This window comes from Panthera leo, chromosome A3, assembly GCF_018350215.1.
Source record: "Panthera leo isolate Ple1 chromosome A3, P.leo_Ple1_pat1.1, whole genome shotgun sequence".
Lineage (NCBI taxonomy): Eukaryota > Metazoa > Chordata > Mammalia > Carnivora > Felidae > Panthera > Panthera leo.
In genome coordinates, this window is record NC_056681.1 from 10,345,495 (window position 1) to 10,364,848 (window position 19,354).

At 50.8% G+C, this 19,354-nt stretch overlaps 1 protein-coding gene across 3 annotated transcripts in view; it reads left to right on the forward strand.

The window, feature by feature from the left end:
* The window catches only part of ATP9A (ATPase phospholipid transporting 9A (putative)), a 129,274-nt gene that overhangs the window by 13,131 nt on the left and 96,789 nt on the right, over nucleotides 1-19,354 (forward strand). For 2 of the 3 annotated variants that reach the window (XM_042930649.1, XM_042930651.1), the window contains exon 2: nucleotides 17,655-17,799. In XM_042930649.1, the coding sequence (XP_042786583.1) occupies nucleotides 17,655-17,799 (145 nt within the window). Of the gene's footprint in view, nucleotides 1-4,482; nucleotides 4,588-17,654; nucleotides 17,800-19,354 lie in introns of those variants that run through there. The other variant, XM_042930650.1, reaches the window with a different exon arrangement.

Sequence of the window (19,354 nt, forward strand, 5' to 3'; positions counted from 1 at the left end):
CTGGAGCCTGTTTCCGATTCTGTGTCTCCCTCTCTCTCTGCCCCTCCCCCGTTCATGCTCTGTCTCTCTCTGTCCCAAAAATAAATAAAAAACGTTGAAAAAAAAAAAAATTAAAAAAAAAAAATAAAATAAAAAAAAAATAAAAGGCTCATTTTAATTTGAACGTAGGCAGCAAATTGCAGCTTGTGACCCGTCTTGATGACTTCTACTCTTTGACTTTTTCTGTAATACCTATTCAGAGCAGGTGATTATCGTTGAGGGGGAAAGGATTGAAGGTTTGTGAGACTTCAGTAATTTGGAGATGAGCGTGTGTGAATTCCACTGTTACTTGTGAAGACTGGTTGCAGAAATGATGTGACAGAGAGGAAAATTCTAGAAACTTCAAATTACCCCAATAGCTATGAATTCTTGAGAAACATAGCATCTGTTTCCAGAGTTACATGTTGATTCTTATTTTGTTTTTCTTTTTTATGTTTATTTATTTATTTGGGCGGGGGAAGGGGCAGAGGGAGATCGAGAATCCCAAGCAGGCTGGTAGCCCTGGGTATTGTCAGTGCAGAGTCCGACGTGGGGCTCGATCCCATGAACTGGGAGATCGTGACCTGAGCCGGAATCAAGAGTCGGACGCCCAACCGATGGAGCCCCCCAGGCGCCCCTCTTATTTTCTTTCTTGCCCTCTCTGTATGAGACATGTTCATGCTAATGGGGGGGAGAGTGCAGAATGTCCATTTCTAAAATATCTACACTCACCCCGCAAAAGGAAATAATCCGATTCTGAATGCTTTTTAAAGCTTTTATATAGTTAGTCCCCATAAAAGTGCAACTATAAAATGGGAGAACTCCCTCCTCCCCGCCACTATACTCCCTCTTGTTCTTCTCCCCGAACTAGAGGCACCTGGGGGCTCTCATACAAGGAATGACACCCTCGTGTCCTGATAAATCACACAACCAGGTAGTAAACACGTAAGACGGCTCGTACTACCTGGCAGGGTTCTTTCCCCCGTAAATAAGCTGATTATGCATACTACATGCATAAAAATTATGCATAAATATGCATACATACATGCACATTAACACACAGAAAAGTGTGCAAATCATGCACAGCTCTGTGAATTTTCATAAAGTGAACACCCTCCTGTAGCCAGCCGGAGAACAGGCTATTGCCACGGGAACCCTCTCATACTGCCTCCCGTACCTTACCCTGTGTCCTGACTTTGTCGTGTAGGGATGGGTTTTCCCTGGCTTTGAACTTTCTGTAGATGCAGTCATGTGGCACATGCCCCCTCGTGCCTGGTTTCTCCTGCCCCATGCTCCATCATTCAACCACGTTGCACGCGTATTGTAATTTGTTCATCCCTGTTGCTGTGTATGTAGTCATTTGTGTGACTGTATCATGATCTCTCTATCCACCTCTTCTTAAAAAAAAAAAATTATATTTATTTTTTGAGAGGGAATGCAAGTGGGGCGGGGGCAGAGAGAGAGGGGACAGAGGATCCAAAGTGGGCTCCGTGCTAACAGCAGCGAGCCCAGTGTGGGGCTCGAGCCCTGGAACCACGAGATCATGACCTGAGCCAAAGTCGGGAGGCTCAACAGACTGAGCCACCCCGGCACCCGCTTCATCTCTTGATGACATTTGGGTCATTTCCAGTTTTGCCTGTCGGGAATAGTGCTCAAACATATCTGTTGGTACATGTATTATGTGGCTTTGCTGGGCCCTAGGGTATATTTGCGTGTAGTTTTCCAAAGTGTTTGTATTAATTTGGGCCTCTCCGGCCGGGAGAGTTCTGGGCGCTGGCACTGGTCTTGTCTGTCTCCTTCCTTTCAGCCATCCTCGTGAGGGTAGTGCTGTCGCAAGAAGTGTGTCTTCTATGGTTCATCTGAGACAGGCTGCCTTTTCTCGATCTGAGGGTAAGCTGTGAACTTAGAGGTTAGCCAAGCCACGGTAACCCTGAGCCTAAACTTGGCAAAATGGTCCCCTCATGGTGGCTTTCCTCTCTGACCAAACACCTTCTTAAGTAGTTTTACATTACAAGAGAAGGGTAAAAAATATACAAAATTTATTTTCTTTTAATTGTAAAATGAGCGCATGTGTATTAAGAACAATTACAGGGGCGCCTGGGTGGCTCAGTCGGTTGAGCGGCCGACTTCGGCTCAGGTCATGATCTCACGGTCCGTGAGTTCGAGCCCCGTGTCGGGCTCTGTGCTGACGGCTCAGAGCCTGGAGCCTGCTTCTGATTCTGTGTCTCCCTCTCTCTCTGACCCTCCCCCGTTCATGCTCTGTTTCTCTCTGTCTCAAAAATAAAATAAACGTTAAAAAAAAAAATTTAAAAAAGAACAATTACAGAGCAGAGAGGAGTAGAACACGGGTGTTGGTTTCCCTTCAAAGACAACTGCCCATAACACCAACACCTAAGATGTGCTGTTTTCTCCCTGCCTTGTTTCTGTGTGTACAATGTTCTACGAATTATAACCCATGTTTTTGCTTCCTACTGTTTTTTCTGTCTCATGAGGTACTTTGTAAGTTACCTTTTTAATGGCAACATACTATTTCTTTGAGTAGCTGTGGCTAATTTGCTTTAACCAGTGCCCTTTATTTTCACAAGTTGTTTCTTATTTTAGTTTGACTTTTTTAAAATACATTTTTAAAATTTTTGGGGGGGGGTGGGTGGGAAGAAAGAGAATCTTAAGCAGCCTCCAAACTCAGCACAGAGCCAGAGGCAGGGCTGGATCCCATGACCCTGCGATCATGACCTGAGCTGAAATCAACAGTCAGACACTCCACCCACTGAACCACCCAGGCTCCCCTGGTGTTACTTTTTAAATGTTTTCATTCTGAACGCTGGCCCTTGAACCAGAGGCTCCCCAAAGACACATAAAGGGAAAGCTGGGGGAGGCACAGACCCCTGGGCTTGAGAAGTGACTTGTCTGGGTCGGGATGAGCTCAGTCTGCAAGGTGACTCTCAAAACAGCAGTGCTTACTGCCCCGGAGAAAAACCGGAAACTCAGCAGTGAGTTTTGTACATTTCAGAGGATTGCTATTTGTTCACTGGGTATTTGCCAGCAGCTACTCTGCCCCAGGCACAGTTTCTGTTGTTGTTGTTGTTGTTCTTTTAATGTTTATTTATTTATTTGAGAGAGAGAGAAGCCGAGAGAGAGGGAGACAGAGAATCCCAAGTGGACGCTCACTGCAAAGCCCAGTGCAGGCCTCGAACTCATGAACCAAGAGATCATGACCTGAGCTGAAATCAAGAGCTGGACCCTTAACGACTGAGCCACCCAGGTGCCCCTTAAAATAAATCAACTGAAAGAAAGAAAGAAAGAAAGAAAGGGAAAGAGGGGAGGAAGGAAGGAAGGAAGGAAGGAAAGAACAGAACATTTTAATAGGCTAGAGTCTCCAGGTCACCGGGTTAAATGGAACATATGACCACATGTCCAGGGGCTGTAACTATGTTTGACTAAGGGGTCTTCTGGAAGGGCTCTGCCATTTTGTGTTTTGTGCCCTGTGAGAGCCAGAGTTGCCCTGTGTTCCAGGGTCGGGATACGGGGGATGGCCTTCTTCACCCACCACCGTTTTCATTTTGCCTTTTGTCCAGTGGGTGCCAGTGAGATTGGGAAGGTTTAAAAAAAGAAAGACAGGAGCTCGCGGCTTGCTCAGTTGGTTAAGTGTCTGGCTCTTGATTTCAGCTCAGGTCACGGATCTCACAGGTCATGGGTTTGGGCCCCACTTCCCGCTCTGTGCTGACAGCGTGAAGCCTGCATGGGATTCTCTCTGTCCCTCTCTCTGCACCTTCTTCACTCGTGTGTGGATGCACACTCTTCCAAAAAAAAAAAAAAAAGTGTCAAAAACTTTGAAAAAGTAATGAAAAAATGAAACCACAGATTTACTATTTATGTTTCTTGATGTGTGGGACGGGTGGGGGGGCAGAAGCAGCCCCTGAGTGGTTGAGACGCTCCTTACACGCCAAGCCTCAGTTTGCTACCTTTGGGAGCACCGGGCACATATTTGTTGAATACGAGAAACTCCTCCTGTGCGAACAGTGGCTCCGGGCAAAGCTGTGCGGAGACCCCGGGGCCAAGGGCAGGGACGTCTGGCTTCCCTGCAAAGAGCGGTGGTGTGCGGCACAGGCCTCTGGGGGCCCAGGCTGGCATCCCCCTGCCGCAGTAACGGAAAAGGCGTGGCCGCGCGCGCCACCGGGCGAGTGCCCTTCCCCACCTGGGCCGTCACTGTGCCCGACCCTCCGCCGCTCCGCCACCTGCGGCCAGAGGCGACCTCCGGGTAGGGGGCCGGAGTGGTGCGCTCCGGCGGTTCGCGAGCCCGCGCCCTTGGTGGCCTCCCCCTGGCCTTCCCGGGGCTGCGGCCGCGCCAGAGCCACGCCCCAGGCGCGGCGGTGCCGTGGCCGCTCACGTCCCCACGGGAGCCGGGGCGGGGCCGGGAACCAGAGTCCGGGAAGGAGAGGGGCCCCGGCCGAGGCGACAGCGGCCCGCGGGTTGGTTGCGCGGCATCCTGAGGGGTTGCGAGCGCGGATTCGAGCCGGGCTGTCCCGGTGCGGGTTCGGGCTCCCTCCCTGGCCCCATGGCCTTGGGCAAGTGAGTTCCCCTCCCGAAAGCGAGCGTGTGGGTAGGGCCGCGCGGATGAGGGGGGCGGGGAGGGAGCCCGCGTCCTGAAGGTCGAGACACCTCCCCCCCCCCCCCCCCCACCCCCGCGCCTGGCAGGTGGAAGGACGAGGGGCGGGGCAGTGGCGGCCGCGGCGGAGGCTGAGCGAGCTTGGAGGGAGGAGCCAGGCGGCCGGGCCGGGCGTGGGGACCCTCGATGCGTGCTCCTGCTGTGTCCCCCGTCACGGGGCTCCTCCCCAGGGCGCTGTCGTCCCCGCTCCCCCCCCCCCCCCCCACTCCCCGTTCGGAGGCGGCGCTCAGATCCTACTGTGGGGCGAGATCCCCGGACGCCGGGGGCCAGAGTGCTGGCTCGGAGGGCAGCTGCACCGGCGGCTGGGCCTGTCCTCATGGGCTGCAGGGCTCGGGGCTGCGTTTCCTCCTCTCCCGGCCGGAGCCACCCTGGCGAGGCTCGAGGGACCGGTACTGCGGGCTGTGCTGGGGCACCAGCCCCGTGTTAGAACCTGCGAGCAAATAGCCCGACAGAGCGCAGACGCAGGAGTTAGTCAAGACGGAAGGTCTCTGGGTGCTGAGGCCCAGGGGCCACCCCTCCCTGCGTCCACGCGGAGGCCCTGAGCGCCTTCTGTGTACCAGGTCTGGGGTGTGAGAGGAGCACTGTCACCAGGGCTCTGGTGTCCGACCCCCGGGCTGCGGCCCAGATCCGAAGCTGCAGACGGAGAGCTGCGTGCTGCGTGGGCCGCAGGGTGGGGTTTTTTGTACTGTTTGCAAATTAACTTCACCGTTTAAAAGGTACAGAAGTGTGTCCATTGCTGACTCAGTCTCCCTCCACCTCCCCCCGCCACTTTAGCCACCCTGTACCCCTCCTGAGGCACCCACTGTCCAATTTCTTCTGTGTCCTTCTAGAGAATTTTTAACCATTTCCCCAAAAAAGGCCCATGTGTTTTACATTTATCTATTTACACACACAGAGTTTTACCTTCTTTATGCAGCTGCTCGCATATGTTGCACAGTACGATGTATTTCTTCTACTTAACAGTACACACTGGGCCTGTTCCATAGCAGGTGCATAAAAAGCTTTTTCCTTCCCTTTTTAAAGAAATGGCTCTAAAGGATTTCATTGAGCAGACTTACCACACTTTTTTTTTTTTAACCAATCTATCACTGATGGATGTCTGGGTTATTTCTAATGGTTTGTTATTGCTAGAGCGTCATGGTGAATGGCGTTGAACATAAGGCTTTGTGGCCATGGTAGGACGTCTGGAATATCTCAAAGGGGAATCACTGAATCAAAGAGAATGTAAATTTGTAATTTTGAGAGCTGTTGCTAGGTTACCCTCCCTCAAGGTTCTACTGATTTGGACCCCCCCCCCACCCCAGCAGTAGAAGTATAAGTTTGCTCATCCTGACCAACACAGGTGTTATTAAGCTTTTTGATTTTGGTTATCATGCTAAGTAAAAACTGATACCTCTGTGTGGTTTTAGTTTTGCATAATATTTAAACATTGCATCAGTTACCAACATTTAAAAACCGAGGGTTTGGGCTTCAAAATCTGTGCTTTTTGTCTTTGTCGTGAAGAATCTTACGGTCTGTCGTGTTAGGCTTGTGTGAGGGTGTATCTTGGTCAAGGTAGGATGGCCGCTCCTTCCCACACCTCTGGGCTCCGCAGTGTGCCCTGTCCCACTGGACCCTGTGTTTATTTTTCTTCATTTATTACTGTATGTTGCTCGCTGGGCGTCTGTAAGTTTGAGTTTTCCAGGCAGGTGAAGCGTAAGGGAGAACAGAGCTGCTTTCTCTTCTCTCTGTGAAGAGCGGGGAGTTGGGTTTTGAAGGGTACGTAGAAGGGGGAGAACGGGTTGCCCAAGGACATCTGATGTGAATGAGTCTTGCAGAGGGGTTGGAAGTTGGAGAGAAGTACAGCAGAGTTCTGAGCTCACTTGCTCTGGCTGTAGTCAGTGGCTTGATAAGCGAGGACCTGGGATGAAAGGTGACAGGCTTGGGCTTGAGTCCACAATGATTGACTCATGGTGGGGGCAGGATGCAGCAGGAGTCACACTTTTGTGAGAGGTGTCCTGCACTCCTGAGCAGGAGGGCACCGGCAGGGAAAGACTTCCAGGGTCGGAGAACTAGGGACGGCGACAGATGCCCCCACCCGTGACTGCCCCCTTCTCCCAAGAGAGCCGGAGTCAACAGTCTGGTGTGTGTGTGTATTTGTTTCTCAGTATGATTTCCCCATTATATATTATTATGCTATTTTGATCAAAGTACGGCATAATAAATTGCATCTCTTTTGCTGTAGGTTTTTTTCCCTCCCCTTCATCACTTGGGTCTTCCCCGGTCAGTGTGTGCGTCAGCCTCACTCTTTGATTGTTGTAGGTCCGTCGCACGGTGGTTCCTCTCTGATGGGCATTTGTTCATCTCCAGGGTTTTGCTTTCTTGCGGCTGTGAGCATCCTTGTGTCTTTCCTGATGTTCACCCATACTAGACCCCCTATATGATACACCCCTCCAGGTGGGCTTGCTAGACCAGAGGATCTGTTTCTGTTTAGAGAGAAATTGCCACGTTGACTTGGCCTTTTCCTTTGATACGACCCAAGTTTTCCTCCAGCCAGTTTTCCTTCCTTTGATACGGCCATTGCTATGGTCAGAGATACATTCAGGCTTCAGTGAACTAGCTTCCTTTTATGCATTCTTTCTGATTTAAGATTTTATTTTTAGTTTTAGTTTTTAAAGATTTAATTTATTTAAAAATGTTTAACATTTATTTATTTTTGAGACAGAGAGAGAGAGAGACAGCGCGTGCGTGAGCGTGAGCGGGGGAGGGGCAGAGAGCGAGGGAGACACAGAATCCGAAGCAGGCTCCAGGCTCCCAGCTGTCGGCACAGGACCCGGTGTGGGGCTTGAACCCACAAGCTGTGAGATCATGACCTGAGCCGAAGTCGGATGCTCAACCGACTGAGCCACCCAGGCGCCCCAAGATTTTATTTTTTTTTTAAAGTAATCTCTACACCCAACATGGGGCTCAGACTCACCACACCGGATCAAGAGTCACATGCTTTACCAACTGAGCCAGCCAGGTATCCCTGACTTCAGAGTTGATATTACCCTAGTTAAAAAAAAAAAAAAAAAAAAGCCTCCTAGATGTTTTTAGAACACAGAGCAAAAATTTCCCTCGTACCTTCCTTTCCATGCCTTCTAGCACCCACTCCCCAGGCATCTGTGCTTATTAACAGCTTGAGTTCCATTCTTCCAGTCCTGTTGTCCAGCATGCTATACACAGACCTATGTGGCTGTTTAAATTAATTAATGGAATAAACTGTAAATGCCACATTTTGAGCGCTCAACAGCCACATGTGGCTCGAGGGAACATTTCCCCCATTGCAGAAATGTACCAGGCAGTGGTGCTCCAGGCCAGGGTTCTCAGACTCAAGGCTATTGGCATTTGGGGCTGGGCGGTCCTCTGTGTGGGGCTGTCCTGTGCATCGTACCCGCTAGATGCCAGGAGTACCTCCCTGCACCTGCAGTTGTGACCAAACGGGTCTCCAGACATGGCCACGTGTCCCCTGGGCACGGGGCAAATCCCCACCCCTCCCACCTTGTGGAGAACCATCGCTGTAGACTTTTTTCCATACGGCTTTTATTTATTTATCTATTTTTAATATAATTATTGTCAAGTTAGCCAACTCCGTATTGCTTTTAATCTTCTTTACATTCTTTTTTAAAAATCTTTTTAAAAATTTTATATAATTTTGAAAGAGAGAGAGAGAGACAGAGCGAGACAGCGTGAATGGGGGAGGGGCAGAGAGAGAGGGAGACACAGAATCCGAAACAGGCTCCAGGCTCTGAGCTGTCGGCACAGAGCCGGACGCGGGGCTCAAACCCACTAACTTGCAACATCGTGACCTGAGCTGAAGTCGGACGCCCAACTAACTGAGCCACCCAGGTGCCCCTTTCTTTACATTCTTCCTGGGTCTTCCTGGTGTCAACACAGAGACTACAACTTCCCAGACTCTGGCTTTAGGAAAGTTCAGCAACACCGTGCAGGCAATTCAGCAAATATTTACTGAGTGCCCACGGATTGTGGTTACACCCAGAGCTGAGATGTTCATTTCTTCGGGTGGCAGCTCCTTGTTACAGTAGTTACTTTTCCAGAAACATTGTTCCCTTGGCGCTTCCCTCTGTGATCTTTGCTTTCCCCTTGCCTTTTGGCCAGATTGTGTGAAACCACCTGACGTCTGGTCAGCGGGCTGTCCTCCAGCAAGACCTTCGTCTGTTTTAGTCAGATCGTAAGAAAAATTTACTTTAGGTTTCCTTTGTTTAAATGGTCTAAGCTAAAAGCAGTGTGAACTAAACTATCTGTAGCCTTACATCTTAACCTAGTTGAATAGCTGTTGCTGTCAATAGGTGAAAACATTGTTTCACGTTTTCTTTTCTTTCTTTCTTTTTTTATTTATTTTATTTTATTTTATTTTTTAAAAAATTTTTAACGTTTATTTATTTTTGAGACAGAGAGAGACAGAGCATGAATAGGGGAGGGGCAGAGAGAGAGGGAGACACAGAATCGGAAGCGGGCTCCAGGCTCTGAGCCATCAGCCCAGAGCCCGACGCGGGGCTCTAACTCACGGACCGTGAGATCGTGACCTGAGCTGAAGTCGGACGCCCAACCGACTGAGCCACCCAGGTGCCCCTCTTTCTTTCTTTTTTTAATCTGGAAAGGTAACTTAAGAGAAATAATATATATGTACCGTTAATGGAATGCCTGTCATGTGCTAGGTATTGTCCTATCCCTTTCATATATAAAGTCCTGAGTCCTAGTAATTCAGCAAGGCAAGTCTTACTGTCATTTTATAGAGAGGAAGAGTGGGGATCACAGAAAATGAGGAGGCTCAAGCCACACAGCCAGTGTGGAGCTGGGCTGGGCTGGGCTCTGCACCCACGTCCGTCTGACTTCAAAGCTGGCGTTTCCTACTCTACCCCTTATGGGCCTGCTGTTTCCAAGCTGTGGCTCTCACCCGTTACTTCTTCTGTAGTCTCTCCAGTAATTTCTCATTCTTAAGGAATCCTGTCTTGTAACCCCTCACCCTAGGGACGTAGGAGTTGCTTCGTCATGGCAAGTGACAGACAGCCTGGTTTGGTGTTAAGAAACAGTAGCGGCAATCCAGGGCGCCAGGGTGGTGGCGGCCACAACCAGCGCCCGGCAGCTGCCCCTCTGGGGCCTCCAGGGGACTGTGGTCCATGCTCTGGACCGATGGGGTGTGGTGGCAGCCTCCAGGGGTAGCGAGAGTCACAGGTATAAACGCAGAGGTTGAGAAGGAGCCTGGCTGCCATCTCTTCTGTTTGGAATGGGGTGGGGGTTGGGGGGCGGTGGGGATGTGCTGGCTTGTAAATTTGCCACCAAGCCCAAAGCTTCTACCGCGGGACAGTAGTTCCCCAAATATGGGCAGGCAGATACGTAGGTACAGCGGTGAAAAGGTCCACGCAATTCATGGACAGGAACTAAATCACGTTGACACATGCAGTAGGGTACTTCCTTCCTTTTTCAGTTTTCCTTCAATGTTTCTAAGCCCGTGGGGGCCCACTTTTTAGGAGCCGACACTTGCTGCTGTCTCTGCATTATAACCCGGAGAAGTGGCTGGAGGCAGCGGGCTCAGAGCCACTGCATCTAGTTTGAATTTAGTAACATTGTTTGCTTTTCATTGTGTTGATTTTTGATGTTTACCTTGTGTTTATGGGGAGTGATACTGGTTTTCCATTTATGATAATACTACAAAGTTACCTTTTACAGTTTACGTAGGGGCGCCTGGGTGGCTCTGTCTGGTAAGCCCAAGACTCTTGATTCCGGCTCAGGTCATGGTCTCTTGGTTCGTGGGTTCGAGCCCCTGCGTCGGGCTCTACAGCTAGCGGTGCAGAGCCTGCTTGGGGTTCTCTCTGTCGCCCCCCTCAGTGCCCCTCCCCTGCTCGCCGTGTCTCTGTCTCTCTCAAAACAAATGAACTTATATAATACATAAAAAAAAAAAAAAAAAAAGAAATTCCCTTTAAAATTCATGTAAATAAAGTCTAGAGCAGGAGTTCTCAACCCCGGGTGCTGCTGGCATTTGGGGTCAGACCATTCTCTGCTGGGGGGCTGCCCTGTGCACTGTAGGACGTTTAGCAGGATCCCCGACCCCCACCCTCACTGGACGCCCCTTTCCCCAGTTGTGACGACCAAAAATGTCTCGAGATCATCAAGTGCTCCTGGGGTGGGACCAAAATTGACCCTAGTTTAAGGTAAGCAAGTTTAGCCTGTACCGTGACGGTAGGAGGTACGGATGGTTGGATATTGTAGGAAACACCACGTGTGTATGAAAATCGCTTAGCCTGATTTCTGTCAGTTGCAAGGTCCGCGTACCGATGTTCCTGTGTGCGTCCTGGGCGCTGATACCGCATGAAGATGAGGCGGAAGGCGATGTCTAGCAAGGGATGCTCTAAGCAGCGCTGTCCAGTGTAACTTCCTGCCATGCCTGGAACGTTCTGAATCTGCACAGCCCAGTCCCTAGCTGTGGGCCACATGTGGCCATAGAGCACTCAGAATGTGGCTAGCGGGAATAGGGAATTGAATTCTTCTATTTTAATTAACTAATTTAAATTAAAAAAAATTTTTTTTTAAGTAGGCTCCATGCCCAACGTGGGACTTGAACTCACGCCAGCCAGGCGGCCCTCTTCCATTTTAATTAAATTTACACATAAATAGCCACATGCGGGAGAAGCTACCACATCGGACAGCGCTGCTAGAGAAGTCAGAGCAGTGAGGTCAGGGTAATAGGATGCAGGCTGGAAGGTGTTGACTGTGCCCTTTAAAAGCTTAGAATTGGATGGGGCGCCTGGGTGGCTCAGTCGGTTGAGCGTCCAACTTCGGCTCAGGTCATGATCTCGCGGTCCGTGAGTTCAAGCCCCGCGTCGGGCTCTGGGCTGATGGCTCGGAGCCTGGAGCCTGCTTCCGATTCTGTGTCTCCCTCTCTCTCTGCCCCTCCCCCGTTCATGCTCTGTCTCTCTCTTGTCTCAAAAATAAATAAATGTTAAAAAAAAAAAAAAAAGCTTAGAATTGGAGACACACAGAACCCACAGGATTGTGTCTTCCAGGACAGTGCAGCTGTGTGGTGGACAGGAAGAGCAGATAGAAGGTTTGAGGCAGTGGTTAGCACAGACCCAGCTAAAACTGCCTTGGGCGAAAGTGAAATGAAACCGTCGAGTTGATTCCTAAGACAGAAAAGCCCAGGGCGTGGACAGATGGACCGACCGATGCCCGAAGGTGTCAGGAACCTGTTGTGGTCTTTGCCTTCCTCCTCGTGACTCCGTTCTCAGGCCGACTGTCCCCTAAAGAAGGACAAGGTGGCCACCTGCAGCCCCACACTTGTTTTCTGCCACCTTAGCAACGTCACGGTGAAGGGCACTTGTTTCCTAGTATTTCTGGTGAGACTCTCAGCCGGGGTCTTGCTGCCCTTTGTTGAGCCCCTTACCACGTCGGGGGACTCTGCTCGGCCACGCCTGGATCTGTGTGCTCACCACTCCCGGGGCTAGGGGGTGGGTCTGGCCCAGCTAACCCAGATGGAGAGATGGAGGGAATTGGCTTAATAAGTGATGATGAAGGATAATTGTAGAAGAAAACCCTGGGGTAGTGTAGGCTAAGGGAGTGGACCCAAGAAGGATGCATTTGGAAGGGGGCCCTTCCCCAAGGCTGGGGCGCAGATGTAGGTGGAGACGGGCGAGTGCAGGCTGCTGGAAGGCAGGGCAGGAGCTGCTCTGCAGGCACGGGGCAAGCAGAAAGCGACGTGAGGCGGCCGGCACAGCTGGTGGTTGACACGTTGGCTGTGCCAGGGGAATGAGACACTGGGGCTACAGTGACAGGAGGCCCTCGGAAGACAAGCCTGGGGGTGAAGGGATCAGGGTGCTGGTGCAGAGGAGGCAGGATGCCCCCACTGTGAGGGCCCTGGGGAGGTCTCCACAAGGCCACGGTGGGGCCTGGAGGACTCCGAGGGACAGCACGTCCTGGGCGCGGGGCTGGGCAGAGCGCCATTGGGTGGCCTCACGCCCGTGCCGCTGATCCCCTGGGCCGCTGCCTGGGCAGCACAGGAGAGCCTGTCCTCCGGCGGTGTCCCTCCGGGGCCCTCTATGCAAAAGCTTAGCACTGTGCTCACTGTACAGGAGAGGCAGAAGGGAACTACGTCTGTCATCCCAGAGCAGGTATTGAAGGGCGGCTGTGCGCGGAGCCGAGAGGCGGAAAGTTCACAACAGGTGTGAAGGTGAGTGGGTGTGGGGCAGGCACGGCCCCGAGGAGCACGCAGGCAGGCGGCCGCGGCTCCCGTTGGCCCCTACGGTGTCCTCCAACCTCAGGAGATGAAAGCCTAGGAAAACGCTGTGAAATAATTGTGCTGATCAGGCCATTAATGGCGGTGCAGGGGGCTCTCAGGCGTTCCGGATCTGGATCCGACAGGCCTGGGCTTAAGGCCAGCTTCCCCTGCTCAGGTGGAGCCAGTGAAGTGTAGATGTTGGGGAAATCACTGAGTCCCCTCGGGCTCAGTGTCTCCACTGTGAAAATGGAGGCAGGGGCGCCTGGGTGGTTCCGTCGGTTGGGCATCCAGCTCTTGGGTTTTGCTTGGGTCGTGCTCTCGCAGTTCGTGGGTCTGAGCCCCGCATCAGGCTCTGTGCTGACAGTGTTGAGCCTGCTTGGGATTCTCTCTCTCTTTGCGCCTGCCCCACTTTCACTTTCTGCCCCTCCCCAGCTCTTTCTCTCTCTCTCTCAAGAATAGAAAAACTTAAAAAAAAAAGAAAAAGAAAAAAATGGGGGCAATGCTCTTCCACGCCATGTAGGATTGTTGTGAACGTTACATGAAATAATGCATTTCTTCGTATGCTTGATTAAAGAGGGTGCATTTATACATCTGCAACATTTTGGAACTCTGTACCTGCTTGCCCCACTCTAGTCTGGACGGCTGTCTCTGCTTGCCTGGATGATGGCAGTAGCTTGCTAAACAATCCCCGTTTCCCCTTTTTTGGGGGTAAACACACAACCTTATTAAGATACGGTTCACGTACCCTGCAGTTCACCTATTGAAAGTGTGCAAGTAGCAGATTTAAGTGTATTCACAGAGTTGCGTGACCGTCACCCCAGTCAATATTCAAACACATCATTACCCCAAAAAGCAACCCTACAGCTATTACCCGTTCTTACTCTTGCCCACTGCAGGGTCTTCTCTGCTCAGCAGGCAGACAAGACCGTTCAATAATGTCAATCGGATCAGGCCAGCCCCTGCCGGTGACCCTCAGTGATCCCCGCTGTGCATGGAGTAGACTCCAGACTCTCTGCCCCAGACAAGGCCCCGTGTCTTCTGGCTGCCCCTTCCTCCTCTGCCCTGCTCTCCTGGGGTTGGAGTATTCCAGCCACGCCAGTCTTTCCATGAGCACGTGCACCAGGCTGCCTCCCACCTCTGGATCTTGGGTTTCCGTTCCCGTTTGCCCAGATTGTGCTTCCTTTGTACGGTTGCATGCAGCCGCTGCTTGTCCCCCAGCTCAGCCGTCACACCAGCTTCCCTGACCATCCAGTCTCCCTGAGCCACACGCCTCTACCCGCCCCCCCCTCCCCCCCCCCCCCGCCCTGCTTGCCCAGGCCTTATTTAATTTGGGTGGTTTACCCTGCCTCCCTCCCTCCACTAGAGAATAAGCTCCAGAGGGGGAAGAGCCATCTGTTTCGTTCACTCCTGAATGCCCAGTGTCCAGGTGAGGGCCCAGCACGCCGAACACACAAGACAGAGTAAGTAGGTGAATGAGCAGGGGACCAAAAAGAAGCAGTGATTACTGGTCTTATGTTATTGTTGTTGGTAAGTGTCCAGTAAATGCTGTTGACCTGAAAGTCAGGTTGATCGTGTATTGAACGTGTGCAGGTTATGTCCAGTGCAGGTGAAAGTGAATAAATGAGGTCAAGTTGGCTAAATGACGTGCCGTCGGGGCTGACTGTGCTTGGCTCAGGTGACACAAAGTTTTTTGTTTTGTTTTTGGTTTTGCTTTTATTTATTTATTTGTTTGTTTATTAAATTTACATCCAAATTAGTTAGCATATATAGTGCAACAGTGATTTCAGGAGTAGATTCCTTAGTGCCCCTTCCCCGTTTCGCCCATCCCCCCTCCCACACCCCCTCCAGTAACCCTCAGTTTGTTCTCCATATTTATGAGTCTCTTCTGTTTTGTCCCCCTCCCTGTTTTTATATTATTTTTGCTTCCCTTCCCTTCTGTTCATCTGTTTTGTCTCTTAAAGTCCTCATATGAGTGAAGTCATATGACTTTTGTCTCTCTGACTAATTTCACTTAGCATAATACCCTCCAGTTTCATCCACATAGTTGCAAATGGCAAGACTGCATTCCTTTTGGGGCGCCTGGGTGGCTCAGTCGGTTAAGCCTCCGACTTCAGCTCGGGTCACGATCTCATGGTCCGTGAGTTCGAGCCCCGCGTCGGGCTCTGGGCTGATGGCTCAGAGCCTGGAGCCTGCTTCCGATTCTGTGTCTCCCTCTCTCTCTGACCCTCCCCCGTTCATGCTCTGTCTCTCTCTGTCTCAAAAATAAATAAACGTTAAAAAAAAAAAATTTAAAAAAAAGACTGCATTCCTTTTGATTGCCGAGTAATACTCCATTGTGTGTGTATGGATAGATAGATATAGATATATAGATATAGATATACATCACATCTTCTTTATCCATTCATCCATTGGTGGACATTTGGGCTCTTTCCATACTTGGGCCATTGTTGATCGTGCTGCTATAAACATGGGGGTGCATGTGTCCCTTCGAAACAGCACCCCTGTATCCCGTGGATAAATGCCTAGTAGTGCAATTGCTGGGTCGTAGGGTAGTTCTATTTTTAGTTTTTTGAGGAACCTCCATACTGTTTTCCAGAGTGATTGCACCAGCTTGCACTCCCACAAAGTTTTTATTTTAGCTGGTGCCGAATGCTCACCCCTGTTTTGTCATGGGACTGTAAGAAAGGAGCAAAGATGCTGCTCCAACATGTGGTTCCCGGACCAAATTGTCCTTCGTTCCAGCGGGACGCTCGATAAATGCGTACTGTTCTGAATTTCGCGGAGAATGAACCACACCGAGCCCCTCTCCCATCTTTTGCCACCACAGTGCATCCTGCGACGACCCTCCTGCCACTTTGTGCACACGCACACGTCTGCGGCTTACGTGACGAGTGGCCCAACCTGGCAGCTTGCTGTGCAGAACGTTCTGCTAAAACAAAACAGACAAAAGTCATGTGAACAGCCGACCTGATGGTTTTGTTAGGTTCATTCTCTAGCTTTCGCTTAGAAACCCACAACCGCGGGAGCCATCGTTACAGGATTATTACAGGATGGGGAGAGGGGTGCTGGTTCACGTCACGGAGGGGTCAGTTATGACCGCGGTTTCCACTAACCCAGAGGTCTGCTCCCCGTCGAGTGATTCCCCCTCTCTCCTTCCTGCTTCCTGCCTTCAGTGTGCACTTAGCGAGTGTCCGTCCACCGATGGCCAGCACGGGTGCTGCTTACACACAGACAGCAGCGGTTTGGGTCCCTCTGGTCCAGGTCTGCGTGTGTCTCTGGCCTTTGGACAACTGAGAACAGGGCCAGCACAGATGAGTTACTAGGAGTAAAACCTGTCCTTACGACATACGCTCCACTCGAGCACCGATTTACTGGAATGAAGATGCTAGTTTTATTTCTTTGATTTTTTTGTTAACTGTTTATTTTTGAGAGAGAGAGAGACAGAGTGCGAGTAAGGTAGGGGGCAGAGAGAGAGCGAGACATAGAGGCAGAAGCAGGCTCCAGGCTCCAAGCGGTCAGCACAGAGTCTGATGCCGGGCTTGAACTCACGAACTGGGAAATCATGACCTGAGCCAAAGTCAGATGCTTAACCGACTGGGCCACCCAGGTGCCCCCGAAGATCCTATGTTTAAGGAAGAGCATTGTGTTTCGTCATGGGAATTTTGAGCATCTGGACAGGCAGCTTGCTGATGACCAGGGGCGGAGTCTGCTCCGCTCTGTACCCCAGCACCCCACCAGGGCCTGCCTGGCGCGTAGGAGGATGGGAAGAAGGGAGGACCGTGGTGGACCTGTAATTACATAAGTCACCATTTCCCTGTCTGCTTGGTTTCACTTCACTTGGCAACGTTGTGGGGGGGCCGGCAGGGCTGGGGTTTCTGCCTTGTGTTTGGGCTCTCTGCAAGGACAGGTGTTCTCAAGAGTGGCTTCGTTCCCCCGGACCTGGACTGCCCTGCCTTGTGCGGGCCACCTGGGAGCAGGTGCACGAATGCGCCGACCTCGCAGGGCAGCCCGGGCAGCTGGGGGCTCAGTCGGTCCACAGTGGGCACGCTGGCCTGGCTCTGGGTGACACCGGGCCCCGAGCCAGTGTCTTCCTGGCTGGCTCCTCTGGGCTGTTGCTCAAAGGAGATCCGGGTGTGGGGAGATTCTTCCCCTTCTTTACCTGGTCATCTTGGTGGATCCGGGCAGCGTGCTGGAAAGACACCAGGTTTTCTAGTAGGACGGAAGTCGTTCAAGGCCGGGCTCTGTGGTTTCTCACATCTTGGCGCACTTGGTTGCTTTACTTTTTATTTTGTTTATTTTTAAGCAAATAGACATTTTTGGGAGTGATTAGAATTGCAATTTGAGAGACACAGATTGAGGTAGAAATCTGAATGAGATTCTCCATGGGTGTTGTATTATAACTGCTGTGGGCTCTCCTCTCTCATCAGCAAAATGTAAAATAGAGGTAATGTGTTGCTCTGTATTTACTTTTTAACTTAAATCTCATTTTAAAAATGAATCTTACACTTTGATGACGTAAGTAATCTGGGCTTGCGGACAAAGCATATTTTGGACCACAGCTTCTTAGAAGCCTTGGCTCTGTTTTCCCCTCTCATGATGATGAAGTCCCATTTGTGGCCGTTGTCCTGACCCAGTAAAGTTGCTTTAGAGAAACACGTTCGGAGAGAAGTGGACAGGTGTGGGCGTGGCCTTGACGGTGTGGCTGTGTCTTTCCCACAGGTGCTGTGAGTGGCTGAGATGCTGCGGTGGAGGGGAGCCCAGGCCCCGCACTGTGTGGTTGGGGCACCCCGAGAAGAGGGACCAGAGGTACCCTCGAAATGTCATCAACAATCAGAAGTACAACGTCTTCACCTTTCTTCCTGGGGTGCGTACGGGCAGAGGCCACAGCCTTTGTTTTCTTCTCACACCGGATGTGGGTGGTGGTACTGGGTTTTAGAAGACCGAGGTCCTCGGGGTACCTGGGTGGCTCAGTCGGGTAGGCGGCCGACTCTTGGTTTTGGCTCAGGCCATGATCTCACGGTTGGTGAGTTCGAGACCCGAGTCTGACAGCAGGGAGTCTGCTTGGGATTCTTTTTCTCTCTTGCCCCTTCCCTGCTCACACTCTTCCTCTCTCGCAAAAATAAATAAATATTTTTTAAAAAGAGAAAAAAAGACAAACGTCCCTGTGGCCAGATAACCTGGGTCTTTTCCAGGCTGCCTTAGCCGCTGCCTGTCCATCTCCCATGTCCTGAGTACCTAGCGGGGGGGGGGGGCTGCCTTCTGAGGTTTCTGCTTTGAGATGCCACCTGATCCATTAGAATAACTTCACATTTAGTTGGTGTGTTAGGGGCAAGAGTGAAAAAGATATTTTGGGGACCCAGCATTGTAACCAAAATACCAAAAAAAAATCTACAAAAACCAAAACCCCATCATTGCCTAAAGTATCCCTTCTGTCATCATGAAACGCATATTCAGAGTAGGAAAGTCAGGAGATACGAGTATGGAGATTTTTTTTTTTTTAAAAGGTAAGTTTTAATCCTACCATCCAGAAGCAATTGCTGTTGGCATTTTTGCTAATGAATATTTTGGTTGTGCTTACTTATTATTTTGTGCTCTGGAGTTCTGGTCCTAGCATTTCCACCTTAGCTTAGGCCAATCCGTGGATTTCAGCTCTACAGACCTTCCCCCGCCCCCCAACACGTGCTTAAATCGAAGGCCTATTTTTACCCAACACACACTGGCTGACTTTAGAAGCAGCAGCAGTGATCAGTTCCAGTGCTGGAAGGGGAAAGAAAAAAAAAAATGAGTGTTTGATTTATTGAGAGAGGTTCCAGAAACACAAACGTGTAATGCTGTAGCTTACGGTCAATTTGAATGTTTTTTTAAGGGCAACTCTGACTGCCTTCACTGCTGCGTTCAACCCCATCTCCCCCCTCCCACCTCCCCACCCCCCCAAATATCAGCATCTTAAATCAAGAAAAAATTTATTTCTCCTTCATGGAAATTCTGGTGCGGAGCGGCCACACTCTTCCATGTTGCGGCTACACCGTCTGGAACACGAGGCCACCAGTATCTCCATGACTGAGCAAGAGTGAGTTGGCTGAAAAATGGCTCTTTACTGCCTCAGCCTCCAAGAGACACATCATTTCTGCTCAGCGCCCCAGGCAAGGCATGTGGTGCCAGACTCCCCCCCACCCCCCGACCTCCCAGGGCACGTGGGAGCCATCGAGGCTCCCCCACAACCCGCCTCCACACAGGACAGGATTCCGCTCTATTTTATGAGATCATATCGTGGAGATGAGAGGTTACCTCGTTTTCTTGATCAACCTCACAGTAGAGACATTTCCCACTAAAACCTCTTCTGAGCATTTTGAGCGGCCTCCCTGTACTTACAAAACAGTTTTTAAGAAACAACTCGCCACAGATGAAGTCGAAGCCCC